This window comes from Pipra filicauda, unplaced genomic scaffold, assembly GCF_003945595.2.
Source record: "Pipra filicauda isolate LSUMZ 115617 unplaced genomic scaffold, ASM394559v2 scaffold231_size1239837_pilon, whole genome shotgun sequence".
Lineage (NCBI taxonomy): Eukaryota > Metazoa > Chordata > Aves > Passeriformes > Pipridae > Pipra > Pipra filicauda.
Genome location: NW_024104345.1, coordinates 783,857 through 803,701, shown reverse-complemented (window position 1 = coordinate 803,701; position 19,845 = coordinate 783,857). Strand labels below are relative to the sequence as shown.

General features: G+C 42.0%; 1 protein-coding gene across 1 annotated transcript; it reads right to left on the bottom strand.

Annotated features, from left to right (window-relative positions):
• Positions 1 to 838: 838 nt before the first annotated feature.
• Positions 839 to 19,413, bottom strand: BFSP2 (beaded filament structural protein 2). The gene is made up of 7 exons (XM_027748574.2): positions 18,858 to 19,413; positions 11,065 to 11,147; positions 9,035 to 9,191; positions 7,072 to 7,233; positions 2,565 to 2,693; positions 1,865 to 2,085; positions 839 to 1,089 (listed from the first exon to the last, which is right to left on the bottom strand). The coding sequence occupies exons 1-7, from the start codon at positions 19,311 to 19,313 to the stop codon at positions 1,086 to 1,088; spliced, it is 1,212 nt and encodes a 403-aa protein (XP_027604375.1). The 5' UTR covers positions 19,314 to 19,413; the 3' UTR covers positions 839 to 1,085.
• Between the last annotated feature and the right edge of the window lie 432 nt (positions 19,414 to 19,845).

Here is a 19,845-nt window from a genome sequence, read left to right as displayed (position 1 = left end):
CTTCATTCCTATGTGGAGACTTGTGAAGGAAAGCCAGCCATCTTCTAAAATTTTGTGTGATAGAGGCAAAAGTTCATTATGTTTCTCTGAAAATGCAGGATCCATCTTGGCATTTTATGTGTATGGCACGTGCAATACAATGAGGTTATCAATGTTTAAAATGTAAAAGAAAGTCAGAAGTGAAAGATGGCAAATATTTTTCATCATGATACCATCAAAATAAGGGAAACTACCTAGGGTCACCCATCATGTCGATGCTATGTGGGTATCTGCTCAGAAGAAGTTTGGCCAACCTGCCTTGGAGAGATGTTGATATCAAGAAAGAACCAAGCATACAAAACCAAATATCAAAATATATCAATATATCAAAAAGTATCCCATTTGCACAAACTGACACCCTGGCTTAAGACTCAGTATTTAGTAAAAGGATGCAACCTGGATTGCAGACAGAACTGCTGTTGCTGTCCTGCGCCTTCAGCTTTTCCAGAAGTTTAGTCTAGAGTTAAAAATGTGTTTATAAAGTACTGCTGGCATGTTTGCATTAATGACTGCTGGTTTACTTATTGCAAAATTAATTGCATCGAGTTAACAGTGCACTTGACTGCTTCAGTGTTGTTTGAATTAGATTTCACACTGCTGAGCTGATGGTCTTGTGATGCAACAGAGCACTAGCCATTTCCATGTGGGTGCTGTGTGCACAGTGGAGGGGTAGTTCAGTCTTAACACATTTGTACTACAAAAAGGAAGAGTTTAGTTGCTAGGAAGTGGAGGGCTGATGTTCTTAATCTAACCCCCTTCAGCTATCATGAAAAATACGGGAAAGAAAGAAAAAGCCAAACAAAACCCTGATATTCTTTATTTTTATTATAATTTTAACAACGTGAGTAAATTGAAATCTGTAAGCAAAGCAATTACATGAGGAGGGTCTAATAAAGTTGTTCAAGCTACAACCTACTTTGATTGTTGAATCAAACTGAATAAAGCAGGCTGCTTTGATGGGTTTTTAGCTTCCACGAACATAACTGGCAGTGACATCTTCTTTTGCTTTAATGGCAATGGTCTTCTCTGGGCTGGGAGTTTCATAATCAGCTGGAAGTAGAAAAAGTGGAAAAATAAAAATTGGTCACTACTACAAATAAGAAATCTCATCAGCTTCAGCAGGATCAGATTATTTTAAAAATTCTCCTTGGCCTGAGAAAAAGAGCAAGTCAAAATCTGTGGATCAGATTCTCAGAGGTTCCATGACTAATGGTGATTACGGATCTTAGCAAAGCCCAACTAAGCAACCCAACCCAATCACTGTAAAGGTGTTTGCTGTACTTGACACTGTAGAGGTTATTCCTAGAGGACAAATGTTAAGAGCCTCAACTAAAATTCTTTACAAAAGGTACAGTCAGTAATCCAAATTCCACCCTTGGACTTTAGGGAGAACTTATGTGCTTAGAAAGGGAGCTTCCCCAGGACCACTGCTTTAATATTTGGACTGTGTAGAAGGAAGAGGAGGGATGGCATAATGTACCCGAGGCAACCAACACATTTCCTTAGCAGCAACTAATGTTGTAAGATACTGTAGTAGCTTTTTACTATCACACCTTAAATCATCAGAGAAGTGAAACTCACGGCATGTTCCCAAACTATGTCCCTTCATGTTAGTGCTGGAAATCATCCTTCTCCAACACATTAGGAATCTCTGTTTGATGGGATTCTTTCCTTTTTGCAGCTTCTCCAAACCTCACCATCTACTGCTCAGTCTTATGAATAAGAGAACCATTATAGTACTCCTGCTTCCAGCAGCCACACAACCCCTTCCCAGGGAGCACATGTTCTCCATCCCTGTGGCACACTTGCTTTTAAGGAAAAGTACCTGCTTTGCTCTCCATCCAGAAGGCAGTGATATGCAGCAATGTCCTTCTCCAGCTGTTGTTTGCTGGTCAGCAGATTTTCACGGTCCCGCTGCTGCTGCTCCGTTTCTACTTTGATTTCTCCCATCTCTGCCTCCAGCTTGGAAATGACAGAGCCTAGGTTCTGCAGTTCGATGTCATGCCAGTGCTTGGCATCATATAAAGAGTTCTCCAGACCCCTCTTCTGTAAGGGCAGGACAGCAGAAGATAAATCAGTCAGTTTTCATATGCTTCACAGTGATTTTTATTCAGGTTTGGCCAATATCTCTATTGACTGTGTTTAAGTGGAGATGTAATGTTTTGAGAATTCCTCTCTTTAGATACTTTGATATTAGATATTATCATTATAAAAGCTGAACTACTTTTACAAGGTGCAGATATTCCTCACATTGTCAAGTACTACCCACCCAGCAATCTCAGTGAAATTATTATTCAGTGTGAAGACACTGAGGATTGAAATTTGGAGCCTGGTTGTCAAATGTGGGACGCTCAGTGCACTGTGTCAATCAAGAAGAGCCCAGAAATGTCTGGCATCTCTGGAAGCAGTATCCGCTGGAAAATGGGACTCAGTCTTAACTCTGCATCCCAAGATGGGAATGTTCTCCTCAGAAGGCGTGTTGAAATCTCACAGAATATACCCACTGAAAGCCCAACACTACTTACCAAGGTTCTCAAAGATTCGGTTTCTGCTTGCAAGCTCTGTATTTTGCAGGCGGTTTCATGGAACTCGGTTCTGAGGCCCTCCACCAGCTCTTCCTCCTGGGTTCGCACGGCAGCCGTCGTTTCAGCCGCCTGCCAGTAAAAGACGGTGACTGTCATCACAGCCCACTCAAATTATGTTCTAGCTTCCTTACATACCAAACTGACAGTTAATGCTTTCACAGTTTGTGGCAATTCTGACCTTAAGGTTGATTACTGTATATTAAATCCCTCGGTTAAACAATTCTGGATACTTCCTACTGTCAAAATTATCCTATTTTCTATGCATTTACTGTAAAATGGCTTATGCATTTTACAGCATATATATTTTATCCATGTCAACAACAGCTGTTCAGAATTCATACTAGTACATTTAAAATTACCTATAAAAAGAAAATGTTGCTGTAATTGTTGATTTTGTAGCTATACTATAATATTTTTTTTTTTAAATTAAGTGTTTTCACTTAGTCTGTTGGTTTCCAGAAGGATTCAAACCTCGATTTTTCACATAAGATTCTATGAGTCAGCAAGTCATATCACAGAGGTCAGAAAAATAATTTCTGTTAATTGAATTAAGTCATTATGCAATTTCATACTCTCGTGGCTTTGGGGTTTTATATGCGTTTGGTTCAGGCACCTTGAAAATAGGCAAAGGAAAAAGTACCTTAGTAAAAATAAAATGTCTATACTTTTTAATAAGGGCTGAGATCAAGGCTTTTCAATCCAGCGCTCTGGGCTTTCTAGCAAATACCTACATTTCTTGTGGTTGATGCTAAAATTAAACTATGCAAAATATTTCCATTCCACTCTAAAAATTCATCTTGACCTTGTTCTTCTTTTCTGATTATTCATTCTTTTATTTTAAAAGTAAGATCAAATTTTTAAAAATCTAGGACGATGCACCAGAAATAATTTTTGTAATTCTCTTTGTACCATCATTTGAACCCCACACCTTGGACATCATGAATGAAATAGTCTCAGTTGCAAAAGGTAATTTAAGTACCAGCTAAGTCTCAAACAGAACTTTGGATTTAGGAACCTGTGTTGTGTAGGGCTGAATTTCATTTCAAACACCAAACCTGTCCTTTCCAGCAAATTATAGAGAGTATTTTCTAGAAATACTCTGTAGGGACTTGTGCTTCAGAAAGACATAATTCCACCTCACTAGTGCTAGTGAACCCAGCCGAGTGATCATGGACCTGCCACTCTGGAGTAAATTGTGTCTCCTAAATTGTGTTGAGAGTGTAGTCTGCAAGTTATTATGGTATGAGGACTACAAATGCCTCTTTTTAACAAGATACACGGGGAAGGGAAGGTGCCTTTGCATCTATATTTATAGCCTACACAAATTACCTGAAGCCTGGCGTCTTTCTCACATTACTCTTGCTGGTGGTCCAAATGCTACCTATAAATCCAGCTTGTCTTTACGACAGGTGACACTGGAACACCTCCAGGACTTATCCTAAGCTCTCACAGCTACCTGACATTAGTGGTGTGAATGATAGAACAGGCAGATGGAGTAGATGGAGGTGGCCACATCAGGCTCTAAATACCAAGGATGACACAGCAAGTAAGCACACACTGAATGCACTCTAAAGCTTTTGGGACACACAGGGTTTCCCCACTCTTCTTACAGGATTACCAGCCCCAAGAGTCCATGTGGTGGTGCTGCTGGGCACTTGACCTCAGCTTTGGGGTTCCTTCTGTAGAGAAGTGCAGAAGTAACCTTTGTGCCCTCTCCACTAGGTAATTCGTATTTTCTGGGGACTCTTCCTATTCCTGACATGCTCCATAAGGGAAAGGCTATACCTAATTGTGGTGACCACAAACAACTGGATTAATGGAGGGAGAGGATGAAATCTTCATCCTAAATTTTTATCATGTTGCTGCTTGAGTTTCCTAGGAATCTGTGGATTTCAAGCACATCTGTAAAGTTCTGAGCCAGGCTTTGTGTATGAGCGCAGAATCCCTCATTAGTCTGTTTTTCATGGAGTCAAGATAATGATTAGGATGATTAGGGATAGAAAACCAACATGCAGGGTCTGATCAGCATGATATCTAAAGAAGTAAAGTTACTTTGATAAGCTCTTGAGAGTTCTGGGAACATTTTAGCAAAGTAGCAAAGAAAGGAGAAACAACTGACATAATTCACAAGATTTTTCAAAACCTTTTATGAGATCTAGTGTAAGAGACAACAGAAAAAGCTGTGTAATCATGTGCTCAGGGCAGAACATTTCCAGGGATCAACAGCTGGTCAAGAGACAGCACGTGAAGAGGAGGATTAAGGTCTACTTCCATTAAGACAGAACCTTAACAGCTTGATGCGTCAAGGTTTACTGCCTTGGGAATCAATCATGAAGTAGAAGGATTTATGGATGGCAGAAAACAATACCGATTAGCAATGAGCAATAGTGGACGTGTGGAATCAGACTACATGAAGGAATAGTGTATCGTTAAGTAAAGCATTTTCCAGGGAAAAATATTAAATAGCATGCATGTCTTACAAGGGTTTAAATCACTTGTGTCAATTCAGGGAAAAGTTTTGAGCGTTGTGGACAAAAAAGTGCACAGGTGAAACCAACAGACTGGAGTTTTGAGGTTACTAACTCATCAAGTCCAATGTGAAAACCTGTTCAGTATGAATTTAAATTGATGTGTTTTGGTGCCCGAATACCCTTGAAAAATCTAGCCAAGACTGCAAGTCTAGTCACAAGACAAAGCAAATAAGGCAAGGAAACAAGTCAGAAAATAACAAAAATACTGCCCTCATGTCAGTATTAGGGTATCATTTGAAACACCTTGTGACCTGGTCACAGCTACACCAGGGAGTAGGTGCAGAAGATAGAAATTAAAATATTAGGGACCAAGGAAACCCTCATAGACACATATTGAAAAAAATGGTAATGAAGAGCAAAGAAGTGGAGGGAACTGCTTTCCCTCTTCTGATATTACAAAAGAGTAAGGGCAAATTTTTCAGAGTGTGGATAACCAAATGGTACAACTTAGCCACAAAAGATGACATTAGTCCAGAAACTTAGTTGATAAAAGCTAAACTCTTGTTATCTGTACAAATAGTAACAATCTGAATAGATCTGTATCTGTATGAGATACAAAACTGCATCATCTGGATTTAATGGGAGTTATATTTGGGGTCAAAAGCCCCTACAATGTCATACCAGAACCTGTGCAAAACAAGAACAGATCTTTCCAGAAACCTGTGATATTCCGCTTCTTCCTCTCACTAAAAAAAACAAACAAAACCAGGAACAACTGAAACTAGTAAGAGCTTAGAGTGAGATGGCCAAGTAGGGATGAGTTGGGTACCAAAGACAGGATAGAGAAGTCCACTATGAGCTGGCAATTTTCTCCCCAAATGGTATCTCTGAGCAGCTGAAAGATCAGATATTGAAGGCATGAAAGAAGAAGTTGTAAGGGTGTGTTTGCACAGAAGGAGAAGGAGGCGAAACAAACAGGACAGGGAAGTGAGAACACTGAAGAATTTGGTGCCATCAGAGTGATGCTCATTTTGCTGAAACCTGTCAGTGGGTCAGGAACAGATTTTTCTTCTTTATTTTGAAAATGAACTCAGAGCTCGCATATATCTCTGCAAACATATTTCTTGGTTTTGTTCTTTTTTTTCTTGCTATTTCAATAGCCTCTATGCCTCTCATGGCAGCTCTTTACCTTGGAACAGGGGGGAAATATTCTTGCTAAGTATTTCTATAGCACTGCTGTAGTTATGATTAGCTCTTTCGTGCTCTGCTGTAAGAGCCAACTCAGAATGAGATGGCTTCTATCATATAAGATCATCCACTGAACTTAATGTTTCAGTTCTGCAAAAATACTGACTTCAGCCAAGTACTTTGGAAAATGAGTGACACTTCATGACAGAAAAAGCTGCATTAAAAGGATATTTCAGACTCAGCCTCAGGAGAGAGAACTTTTAAAGGGAATGGCTATTATCATCATCCCTTTTCATTTCTAAGTTAATATCTAGTTTTCCCACTGCTGCCAAAGGAAACAATATCAAGGAGAAACCCATAAGGAGTCTGTAGTGTAGAGCAATGTGTTTTGCCTCTCTTGATTTACAGACACTTGTAAATTATTCAGTGGAGGAACAGTCCTAGTAAGAAGGGTAATGACTGTGACATATCCTACAAAGAAGGTATCAACCGATTAAGTTTTTTTTCTTAGCCAACACTTCAGAGCCCTTAAAAGGCTCCCACAGGCACCTGCAATATGAACAGGGCCACTTCCACCACTGCTTAACTCGGTGAATCCCACAAAAGCCCCTGATGTTTATGAGTGTATTTTCTCATGGACTTGGACCAAAATCTTTTAGATTTCTAATGTCTTTTTTGTAATAAGAAAAAACCCAAACACCCAAACCTCAAAGATACTGCAGAGTATTAGAAAGATTTTGTGTTTGCTTCAAATCCTGTGATGCTGGAGAGGGTTACGGAGTGCTGACCTTGGTACGGAGAAGGGCACCTGTCTCAGCACGATTCTTTTCAATGTCTCTCTCCCAGTGGATTCTGATTTTTTCCAGAATGTCATCCAGGCCACTTCCCATGGGAACATCAAGTTCTTCGAGCTGAGATCCAGCAAGCTGTTTGTATAATACCTTCACATCCTTGAACAAAAATAACAGACATAAAACAAAGTGAACTGGACAATTGAATGGTATCTTCAGAGAAGCTTGAGGAAGAGCTCTTTTGGTGCCGCAAACAGAGAGAGTAATTAAATTTTGTCCCAGAAGGTGTCTCTACATTAATGATTTAGTGCACTGGAGGGCTTCTTTTTCAAATTTTTGCCTTGCTGCCTCTCTATAGTGGTGCATTCCTCTCACCCCCTTGGGCTGCTCTATGATCTCAGGAATTCTCATTAGGCCTCAACTTTGATCAATCAGTGGCTCTTGGGCTGTTAAGCTCCCCTTGAGCTTATCAGAAACACTGTCTGTTCCCTGTTGCCTAACAAACTTCTCTCGCCTAATCAAGGAAAGGGACAACAAATAGTCAGTTATGCTCAGTTAGCCTTGGAATATTATTTGCCTGAATCATAATCCAAGTGGAACAATATTATTGCTACCAGACTTCTGAGGAAAATTCCAATAATTATCATCTTGGATGACGACCAGGATGGAGATTGACAGATGACTAGAGCCAATCATCTTCTCACCCTATAAACAGTGGTTCTGAATGAGGCCCTTTGAGCTCTTCTGGACTGCAGTGGGCTGTGAGCAGCAATCTCCTTCCAAGTGGGGCCTCTCAGAGCTCGGGAGCTCCCACGTTTGCAATACTCAGAGGACCATTGCCATCATGGGGCCCAGGCTGATACCCTTGCTACTCCTCAAGGCTCAACCCTCACCTGCTGAGAGATGCAAAAGCATCCGAATGAGTATTTCACTGAACTTGAGATGAAATTTTTAACAGGTACTTTTTACATATTCTTTGTCTGTGTATGTGTGTATGAATTGATTTAAATATCCTATAGCAAAGTATAGTATACATATTGAATAGGAAATCCTATTGGATCATTTTGTAAATGTTAAATTAGTCAATGATCAGGTGCTGACAAACCCTTGAACTATAAACTGTTGACCAAGTCTGAGGTTAAGTTTGGACTCGGCTGCACCTAGTCTCCATGAGGACTTTAGAAAGCAAGGGAGTCTGCTCTGAACCTCGTGACTCAATGGGAGGGCCTCCCCTAACCCTTTTGAGCCCTTACCCTTTAGCTCTTTTACCCTTTGCATCCCCAGTCTCTATGTAAACCATCCTAGATTGATTCTAATCCGATTTTCCTTTGTGAGCTTCATCTATGTGGGATGAATAGGGTGAACCTTGCCACCAAACTTAAGTTGTGCTTTCACAACTCATTAAACCTGCTTTCGCTAACACCTTTGATGGTGATTCTTTGAAGTGACCTAAACCCCTCCTTTGTGCCACTGTCCCTGCGACTTGCTTCAGTGTTGTGCTGCTCAGGAGAGACTCAGCTTGGGAACTGATCAACTTGCTAAGCCAAGCAGGGTATTTTCAGAAGAACCTAGTTAATGCTCAACATTAGTGCAACAGGACCAGAGCACACGCATTTTCTCCTTACATCGGATCTCGGTGTTGAGATGTCCCCATATGTGACTGTGCAACCCCAAGACCATCATGTGGTGTCTGACATGAAATGAAGTGATGACGTCATTTCCATGTAGTATTTATCAAACGAGAAAGAGTTAAAACTTAAATGTAAGTAATTTGATCATGCCTCAGGGGTTAGTGCTGTAAGTTAACAGGGAGGAAAGAAATAAGAGTAGGTTTCAGGAAAATCCCCCCACCCAGGCATGGCAGGCAGAGTGTTTAATGTTTGCTTTGCACTAGATGTATGATACCAACCAGATGAAACAGGCATACACTGGCTTTGCAGTGTCCCAAGTCTGGACTTACTTCTTCATGAGTCTTTGACAGCAAAGTTAGTTCTTCCTTCATGCTCTCTATCTGACTCTCCAGGTCCATTTTAGTTAAATTGGCATCATCAATCACTTTATATAGGGAATTAATTTCATCTTCCACTGCCTTTCTGAATGGCTGCTCATTTTCATACCTGCAGAGAAAAAAAAGCCAAACCTTAACAAAGCACAGCTCAGCAAAAAAAACCTGCCTTTTTTTCTTTTTGAATGACACCGTTTGTGCTAATTAGCTCGTGTGTCCCAGACAGAGGCACAGAAACACAGACAATATACTTTCCTCTCACCTTGTCTCTCTATACTTTAATTTAACTGCCTGAAGTACCCTGTCATTAAATCAGAGTGTAAGAAAACAGGCCAAGTTAGCAGTCTGCACTACGGTGGTTATCAGCCTGGTCGGGTTCCAGAATAAGCACAGAGAGGCACGTGGTCTCTTGCTATATCTGGTATTTACATACAGTATGACTGTGGGTGGCTTTTTCTCAGTTTGCTTGACTGTAAAATGAGAATAACTACTCATTTGTCTACATAAAAATTTTTCAGAGAAATGCTTAAAGAAAACACACGCACATCAAGCATTACTTTTACTAATGGACACGGTGATGGAAGTCTGGTCTTTGTTCCAGGGTCCTGGTCCATCCTTCAGACCAAATCCCAGTAGTATCAAAATAAACAGGAAATTTCAGTGATTGGTTTGTCAACTAGAATTGCTGTTAGAACAAATGGCTCATTTCCAAACCATGGTTGTAATGGAAGCGAAATTTTGGCAGGCAGTTGCTATTCCACAGCATGGCTTCCTGTGTTGGTCTTGTTTGTAACCTTTTGGTTTAGCTTTCCATTAAAAATACGCATTGCATTGTGAATCTCCTTGGGTGTGAACCTTTTGTGCCAAACCCATCCAACCTGGGGATCTGGTGGCCAGGAAGGTTAGACAGGAGGGCTGGCAGCTGATGGGAAACAGCTTCATAAACATTTTGCCCCTTGAGAGCTACCTTCATTGCTGGGAGTTCAACAGCTCGGGAAAGTGGCACTGATCCCAGTGAGAATCAGGAGCTTTTACTTATGCAGTGGATTGATTTGACATTGGTTTTTTTATGTAGACTGCTTGCCCAAGTCAGCTGACATTTTTAAAAAGCATTTGCTGGACATAAAGTCATAAAGTGAGTATCTCAGAGTTGCACCTTTCTGAAATAAAAGGCAAACCTAAGAATGATAAACACATTTTTAATATGATTAAATAAAACAATACCACAGAGAGAAACAGAAGTTTAAGGGATGATCAAAATCATAGGAAATAAAAATCAAATCATTTGAAATACAATTTTTGTGTCAGATCTTGCAATAAGCTGTATGTAAATGAACGAGTCCATTATGAGTAAAAGCTAGAAGGATCTTGTCTCCCGAGTAAAATGAAAGGAGTTTCATGCACTCATGTACATGAATATTAGGCCTTTCAAACAGAAAGACATTAAAAAAGTAGTTTGTCAGTATTTCAAATCTTCTTTTACTACTTATTTTTCTCACTAAAAACAAGGAAAGTCAGTGCAGCCTGTTTCTGTTTTCTTATCTAACATTTCCACACTGATGTTTGTGGTAGTTCAGCTTTTGCTTTTCAGCTGCTGTAGCAGAATGATTGTTGCTTCCAAAACCACTTGTGTGCTCCTGAAAATTACAACTAAGCACATGGAAGTCTGCCTTTATAAAATGTCAACCCAATATTAAATGAATACTGACTTCTCAGTGAGAGACCAATACCTGCGTATCAAAGAACAGCTTAAGTAATATTGTTTGTGCACATTTTTGTTACTATGAACCTTCAAAATCTTCAAAAATAAAGCTAGCATTACAATAATTTTGCTGTTGCAAAACCCCTCCCAAATCATGGGGTTGAATATACAACTTAAAAAACAAACCCATTCTACAAACTAAGCATTACTCCCGTAAGAAGTAAGCATTTGCCAAGGCAAAGTTTCAAAGAAAGTGGCCAGCTAGGTGCCACCACAGGACTACCTGTCTTTAAAATCTTCAGCACAGGCTTGAATATTCTCGGTGTGCAGCATAAGACGGGCATTTTCAAGGACTGCTTCACCCACCTAGAAGAAAGAGACAACAGAGCTCAAGCAATGAAGAGCTTCAGCACATGCACTACGTGCATTGTTCATGTATCTTAAGCAGATGTACAGCTTTGATTCTGAAAATAATCCTTTATCCTAGGGCTGTTCAAGTGGCTCATTCCAGATAATTTAGTCAATTAGTTTTGTACATATAAATTCTTTGCAATAGGCTGTAATTTGTCATCAAACTGTTCATTCCTCCTAAGCATCTTCTTGTAGAAACACATTTATTCTGATCATCACCAGTTTGCAAGGGGCAAAATTCATTGCTGTGCGCAAGGTAGGTTCATCATTTAAGTCCCATTTATACTTTCTAGATACAGATTAAGTAGACTTATGCAGTTCCTATTCTACTTCCCATATCAGCAGTCCTCTTCAGGGTCGTCCTCTTCAGTGAGCCACGGAATACTTGTTGCTCATGCCGCCTGCGAGCCCTCCTCAGCTCCCAGAGCGTCGTTTTTCTTCTCTGATGGGATCCTGTAGGCTCTTGCGATAGATATGAGACCTGAGAAGCAGGCAGTCTTCAAAGATTATTACACTGATTGAAAAGATTGGTCAAATAAGATTGTGGTATCATTGCTACGGCTCTGGGGTGTATCTCTAATGTCCAAGAGGCACTGAAGGGGTAAGCAAACCTGAAAGACTTGTGACTTAGCAGCTTGTTGGGATTCAAGAAGGCTACATAAAATGATAAAAAAGTAAAAAGGACCACTGCCTGCCCTGGAGTCACACGTGCACTGAGCTATGGAGGTGACCAAAGACATGCTGAATTCAGTACTGAACGTTTCTTTGGCCTTTTTCAGGAGACACCCATGAAAATTTGCAGTTGAAACTAAATCATCCCAAGAACAAGCGCAGATTTTTAAGCTGGCAAGGAGAGTTCTTGAAGCAGAAAAATCTTTCTTCAAATAACTAAGTCTGCAACTAAATAAGATTGTGAACCACCCAAAGCATTCTGCTCCTCCAAGGTGAAACAGACCATGCAATGGGGAAACCTCAATGCTGCATCCAGACAAGTTATCTGAAGTACCACTAGTGGGATTGTTGCCTTAGTATGTTCCTACCTGCTCTTTGTCTGGCTGTTGGTGATGGGGTAGAGGTGGGCATGCAAGGCTGAAGCATTTCTAGGTGGTAGTTAACATTTACCATTATGAAGAGTGGCTTACTGCTCCAAATGTCTTACAGATGTTTGGACAAACAAATATGAAATACATGAAGGCACCTGATAAGGAGACATGTGGAGGAATATAACCTGTTCCTTCAACTATCCAGCCAGCCCTGCTGTGCAGCCCATGAGTACAGAAGACTTTTATATGCTCACTTGCACGTGGAACTGTCACTTCTTCGTTGTTCAATCCCTTATTTCCTTCTCCCTGACTTTGTGCAACCCCACATTACCAGCACTAGCCTAACTCCCCAAACCCTGGGTTGTCTACCTGTGGCATTTCAGAGCAGCTGAGCAGGGCTGAGACTCTGGGGACATACTACTCTGCTGTCCTCAGGTTCCCTTGTACCAGGACACCTGAGTTTCTCCTGAAAGATGGAGAAACAACATTTAGTATTTAGTTTTTACATGGCAGCAGCACAGAGGTAGAGGCACTTCTTTGATACAAGCTCTAAAATTTTGGTTATTTTTCTTCTTTTTTTTTTCCTTTTCTTTTTTCCTACAGAAGTAATTTTGTCTTCCTGCCAACTCATACATATGTGGATCTTCACAGAAGCTTTCATTTTTCTTCCTGACTCAAATCAAGGAGCAGAAATGCTGCCTTGTGATTTGCCTTACGCTGTTGAAACAAACCCATTTGCCTCCGGCAGGGATCCCATGCGGTTTCAACATCTGACCTAAAGTCTGATGAAAATGAATGTCTTTGAGGGAATTGGGAACATCCTGTGAGCAAAAGTAATATTAAATCCTGTGAGCTGCAAAGTGCCACTCAGAGGCACGTTAATGGCTAAGTTTAGAGTCTGAATCCAGTGTAAAATATCTCTGGGACTGCAACGAAAGCAGAAGCAGGGGATAGCTGGTGAATTGCTGCTGCCTGGATTTCTGCCTCTATATGGAGACAGACTGGTTTTTAAAAGTGCTTTCCAGTAGTGATTTGGTGGGTTTATGGAGGCATTTGAGGTGATTTCTTACCTGCCCCACAGTGGATGTCTTTACCAGAACCCTGGTACCATATTCTTGATGCATATTTTGATGATGGTCGATACCCTGATTCTCCTCTTCATAGACCAGTAGCTCATGCCAAATACTTAGTGAGAAAGTCCAGGGATTTCCAAAACTGCACAAGACCCTGAATTCTACCATGTAAGTAGAAACGGTATTAAAAAACCCCCAAACTAATGCTTGGAAGTCTTCAGGAATTAGTGTTGCAGTGGGAGCCAGCAGGCATCAGCCTTTCAGCCATCCTGGAAATCACCTGTACCCTTTAAATCCGACAGTGAAGTTGAAGGATAAATAATGACACAGTAGTTTCTATGTAGAAACCAGGTTTCCTGAAAAATTCTCCCTGATTTGCATGAGCTGTGAAAGCCCTTTCCTAGGCTCCAGAAGAAGAGATGTAAGACTTCCATCTAGTGGCTCTTTTGTTTGATTAAATTGTCATAATAATCAACAGCTGGATGCAAGTATGCAGCATTAGTGAGACAGATTTATAGCCACTTTGTTGACACATGTACTAAAATATATGAAGCAGTAGTTTAGGAAACACCCTTCTTTGTGTCCATTAGAAATGAGAGGGCTTGCAATGCTGCAAACACTCAGATGTTGCCTCCTCTGCTTGTAAAGCAGAAGGCAATGCTGTCCTGTCTCACAGGGCTTCTGGGAGTCACTGTGATGCTCATGTGGCATTTATAGAGCCAAAATGGGAAGTGTTAAAAAATGCAAATATTATTACTAATAATAACTCCTTTTAGTCACATGTTGTCTTTCAACACTCAGATCTGTGATGCACATACACCTTGTGATCACAATTTTTTTCAGCTCTGGAATTAACAGTGAATATTTGTGCTGTTAAACATCTTAACAACAAAGGAGCAACAATTTCCTTTGATTTCACTGTGATTTTATGGACATGAAAATGCAATGTTAATTTTTAGGAAAAAATTTCATGAAAATCTGCATCAACATACAGGCCCCATTTGCTGGGTTACAATCGGCATCAAGGAAAACCAGCTCCTTCAAGGAAGTGTGCAGACTCCGGATGTGATACAGATATGTGATGTGATGCAGACACAGGGGAGAATTTATTCCTTATCCCTGCTGACTGGCAACTTTTGATTTTTAACAGAGATCTGGCCAAATTTGGCATTGCAAGATTTACTACACCTTTCAAATTCTTAGCTGTGCTTTATCTACAGTTTTGCTATTCTTAAAAATGCCTAAATCCTTTTTGACTGCTGCTAAATTCATGGCCTCAGGTGTGGCCTGTGATAATGAATCTCATGGCTTAATTATTCATGTAATGGAAACTTCTCTGGCTTTTAACTTCACTCCAGTTAAAGCAAATGATGCCTCCACGGAGAAAGATCAGAAGATGCCACTCTAGTCTTTCCTTCCACACACACAAGGAAATAGTTGATATCAGACCATTGCCTTCAACACATTTTAATTCACGGCTAAAATCAGGCTAAAAGCATGCAGCTCACTGCCAAGTAGTAAACTCATAATGCTTTTGGTCATGCTTTCCATGTCAAACCCTTTCTCAGAGCCTGAAGGAAGAAACAAACCTCAAAGGCAGCAAGAGCAGCATTTCTTGCATTGCCCTGGGAAAGGTAATACCAGGAGAGAGCCTGAAAGACTGTTGGGTCCTTTGCTGACTCCTGCTGCATCTGGGGAAACTTGACTTCATTTATACATTGGATATTTTGTAAGTACACAGGACTCCATCAAAGAATGTCTGGTTCTCAAGGCAGGAGATACCTCCTAAAGAAATGATCTGTAAAACTGTAACGTTGTCCGAGCATGAGGAGAAAATCTCACACCCCCTTTGCAGCTGCATGAGAAGGCAGCCCAAGTTTCCGCTGTTGGAGGTTGCTGAGAGAACATAATTAAAACTAATTTCTTGCCATGCTCTGTACAGCAGCTGATCAAGCTTTGTGCCATTTTGTGGGAGTTTGTTGTACCCTTAGATGAGTAGCAGAGTGCTATTTCACCCATTTACAGACACTGATCACGCACTGTGTTGTGTTCGGGCGTGTTACAAGTAACACTCAGCGGCTCTCCTGGCCCCACAGGAAATAAATTATTGGGTCCAAGTCCAAATGTGGCAATTCCTCAGGCTGTTAGACCTGCACATTCTCCAGGCTTAATATTAACACCAAGTAAACGCTTATAGTAAGGCCAAGTGCAAATAAAAGTAGCTCTATGGAAAAGCTCTGGAAGTCTTTCAAATGCTCTCAGCCATGCACAGGATGTCATGATCAGTCACAGCAGTGATAAAATTGGTCCAGAACATTGATTCCTTCTGCCTTTGTGTTTACTCCTGTGATCTGAACTGTGCTACGTGCCATCTCATAGACAAAATAAATCTCTGTGTCTCCCATACAGATGTAATTGAACGGTCACGGAAGCTGAGCTACTCTCTTCGCTTTGTAAACACCCTGGGATTGTTTCAAACATCCACTTTTCCCAGGTGCTGCCCTGTTCCATGGAAAGAAACTGCCATTGCAAAGAACCTCCTATTCTGCAGAAGAGACACATTTGAGTAGAGTTAATATTTTCCACAAGAAGACCAGGATGAAGCCTGGAGGAGAAGAGTATGCACTGGGTAAAATCTGTGTTTCTGTCATGGATTTGTATTTCTGTCATGAAATTTTATTTCTGTCACATGAATTCCTCTTGGCAAGGATTTCTCATTTCCCTCTTTTTTTCTGCAAAAATCCTCCCAATTAGTGTGTGTCCACCTGCTCCGCTAAAAGCCAGCTGCCCAGGCAGATAATTAATGCTGTGAGCTGGATAGTGGCTTCCCATCATTCAACTCCCACTAGTGATCCCCTGCTGCAGCCATAGCTCTGACAATTGCAAGGAAACACAAATGTTTTTCCCCTGAGGACACATGCCGTCTGAGACACTCATTGACACATTTTTTTTCCTTTAGCTCTGTGTTTGGGAGATATGCTGGCATGCAGTTGTTATTGCTGGGAAGACAACTACCCAAAATTTGGGATGCTGGAGCACATCTCAGAAAGGTTGGGAGGGAAATGGGACCTTGGGTCCACTGAGACCTCTTCTGCACTACTGTAGAGATGAGCCTGTCACATTTCTGATTTTGGAGCCAGGAGAGTCCTATGTGGCCGTATCCTTGTCTTCTCTCTAGCACGGCAAGAGGAAGGGGCTCCTGTCTAGATTCCCCCCCCCCCCCCAGTTGCATATTTTTCTTTGCTGCTTCTTTTTCAAAAACCGTTCCTATTATGAGTGCTTGGGTTAAACCAGGTGGCTGGTAAAGTGGCTTTCCACCCCAAAACTTTCACAGCTGCTTCATGTGAATGGCACTAAAGGGTTTTTATGGCTGCCAGGCATCCCTCCAGCTGAATGCATGGGGCTGGCCAGGAATCAAAGCAAAAGCTCAGATTTTACAGGAAGCTGAGAATAGGACATGTCACTCTTAAAGAAATTAAGATGGATGTGGACATCTACAGAAAATCTAAATATATTTACAAAAATTACATCCAGAAATGTATCTGCCAAGTATCTCATTTCTGCTACGCGTTGCTCCTGAACACCTTTTGCTTTTTTAACTGGGACGTGTCATGGCAGGAGGGTTCTGACTTGGTTTCAGCTGTTTCTGCAGCAGCTGATTTTCACATTATTTTAATAAATGTGACAGTTTTGATGTTGATGCTGTCATAATTTTTCCAATTAGCCCCAGGATGAATGAGTTAATTGGTGTTCGGGCTGGATGAGGTCCTACTTTGAGATTTGGTTAGATGCTTAGAAAAAAAAGTGAAGGAATCTATTAATCAGTATTGTACATAAGAGCTTGGATCTTATTTGGGAAAGACAAAAGCCACTAAGTGATGTCTCTGAAGTAATTGGGAAAACTTTACGTGTTCTCTAACGTGTTTTGATGGTTAAATAGATATGGATTATGCTGATCTTTTTCTCTTATTTTCTATGTTACTCACAAATAAGCTATTGCTATATAGCTTTGTTTTTCTGATTTTTCTATAGAAAGAGCCCAATATTCAAGCCATATTTCATCATGAGATGCTCTTACTTACTCGTAAAAAAGAAAGGTAGAGGCGAGGTGCAAGGATGACTATAAAAAAAGGTTGTAAGGAAGGCAATTTGGATGAAAAATTATTACACGAGCAGGTTTATCTTCACTGCAATGTTGGGGTTTTATATAAAGAAAAATCAAATAGTCCTTCCTCAGGTACTGACCATCCTACATTTTTGGTCTTAACCGTAAGCCCTGGTAGGTTTTACTGGTGAGGTCTACAGCTGCAAAATGGGACACTTGTCTGGAAAACATGGGATGGTGGCTGCAAAGCATTAACTCCCTGTTCCTCATCAAAGTTCCCATCTGCCTCACTGAAATAATAGTCTTGAGGGGATGGCTTTTTGTAAGCGCCCCAGATTCAGAGCACCTCAGCAGCTAGTCTTTTCAGCAAGCAACTGTGTGTTTTACCCATACAAAAAGGTAGCAACTTTAAAAGTTAGTGCTTAACTGGGTGTTTCTGACACGATCTTATGCCCCCACGTTCAAATGACATTTGTAGCGTCCTGCAGGAAGACTTGCCCTAATAATGCAGAGTAAAACTGGACAGACCCAAGGTAAAACACACAATTTCCTTGGGGAACTTAAAGTTGGCTTTCAGGCTTTCTGAAGACCCACTGATTGCATTTGCTGCGCCTGCACAAGTGATGCTGGGAAGATGTGTGCAAGATGCCGGACTCCAGTTCTTCAGAGTCCCATCTGCTCCCATCGGCTGGGACTTGAGGAGCCAGCACTTGAATGGTGCACCGAGAGAGACCTCAGCGGACAGAGTTCTGTGTTCACTGCAAGCAGGACATCGGTCTGCAAAGTCTTACTGGTTTTACTGGTCAGCAAAAGGAACCATTTCTTGTCCACGAGGTCAACAGAGAGACCACTTTGCACAATAAACATTTGTGCCATATGGAGAAGGTGGGAGTAAGGGATGGTGGGGTGATGACAAAGGGAAGGAAAGGAGTCACTCATCTGTAGCCATGTAATTATTATTTTTAAATAAACAGGGCTTTTGAAAATATGATTAAGCAAACAAGGCAATAAAGTAAAAAATCTGAATTGCTAATAAAAAAAAAAAAGTGCTTGTAATGATATCATGTTGAGGGATAACCTAATTCAGTCCTGGCAGTTTTCTTTTAATAATTTTGATACTCAGTATAATAACCACACATTAAAAAAAAATAAGGAAAAACCCCCCACCCATTCCAATCAGCCCAGACTATGGCGCCTTGGGGTGCATTTCAATCGCTCCCATGTGCAGGATGCCTGAGGCAATTCTCCTGCTTAATAGGCATTTTCCACAACACACTGTGAAATGATAATGCTAATTATCATGAAGATAGATTTAAAACCCTCTGTCTATGGCACCGCGCCTTGAAATCAGGCGACATTCATCAGCAGCATCAACCCTCGCCGCTCAGGGTTGTTCATGACTCCCCGCGTCCCCCCCGGCTGCCAACAGCGCTCCGGCACTCACCTGATGGTAAATCGCCTCCCAGTTCTCCCGCAGCGCTCCCCAGGTGCCCACGGTCGCCGCCTTCTTGTCCAGGTAGACTCTGATGTGCTCCTCCAGCTCCTGGTTGACCTGCTCGAGAGCTCGCACCTTCTCGATGTACTCCACCAAGCAACCATTCAGGCTTTCGTAGGTGAGACCCCTACCCTTATCCAAGCCCGGGGCCAGGGGCACGGCTGAGGCGGAGCTGCGTAGACCCTGGAGGAAGACGCTACTGATGCCCAGGGCTCTACGGGACACTCGGGTGCCCAGGCTGCTCACGCCGCCGGTGGGAACGGTGCCCACGTAGACGCCGGGGGGTCTCGACAGGCTCACTCCACCTCCGACGCTCACCCGGCGGCCGGGCGGCCCCGCGCTCTCGGCCGTGGAGGAAGGGGGCTGCTGCCCCAGGAAGGACGACCGGCGCCTCGGCAAGGGCATGTTGTCGCTCCAGCCTGCCGAGCACCGCCGCTCAGCCCGGCCGCCTCGCCCCGCACTGGCGGGAGGGATGTGCCGAGCCCAGCAGGTTGGGGCTCGCGCGGGATTTCGGCTTTGTGCGACGGCTTTCTGGAAGGGGGGCTTTGTGCTGCCTGGGAGCAGCCGTCACATTGTCCGGGCGGCTGCTGGGTCAGCAATCCCATTTCAGGGGAAATCTCCCTGCTGCTGCTGCTGCAAATGTGGCAGATGAAAAGCACAATAGTGTTTACGGGGACAGCGGGACAGGGATTCGGTACAACGTACGTGTTAAAATACCAGCAGTGTTTTCTACGCTGACACCCAGATGATTTCCTACCCTTATAACCACAGGTATCAAGATATATATTACAAATGTATTTGCTGCCCACACCAGTGCTTTCTCCAGACAGAGTCTACCACAGCAAGACATTACCTAAACTTAGCAAACCCCAAAGCTCTGAGGAGCCAATAGGGCCACAATGGAGCAGAGCCAAGCCAGCTTTTTGCTGCTGCAGAG

Bases quoted from the DNA above. Each gene is read 5' to 3' on its own strand.
- BFSP2 (XM_027748574.2), bottom strand. From the start codon at position 19,313: ATGCCCTTGCCGAGGCGCCGGTCGTCCTTCCTGGGGCAGCAGCCCCCT. The intron at 11,148-18,857 runs GTGAGTGCCGGA...TCTTTCTTCTAG, and splicing joins GGGAGGCGATTTACCATCAG to GTGGGTGAAGCAGTCCTTGA. The intron at 2,086-2,564 runs GTAAGTAGTGTT...CTGCCCTTACAG, and splicing joins CCGAATCTTTGAGAACCTTG to AAGAGGGGTCTGGAGAACTC.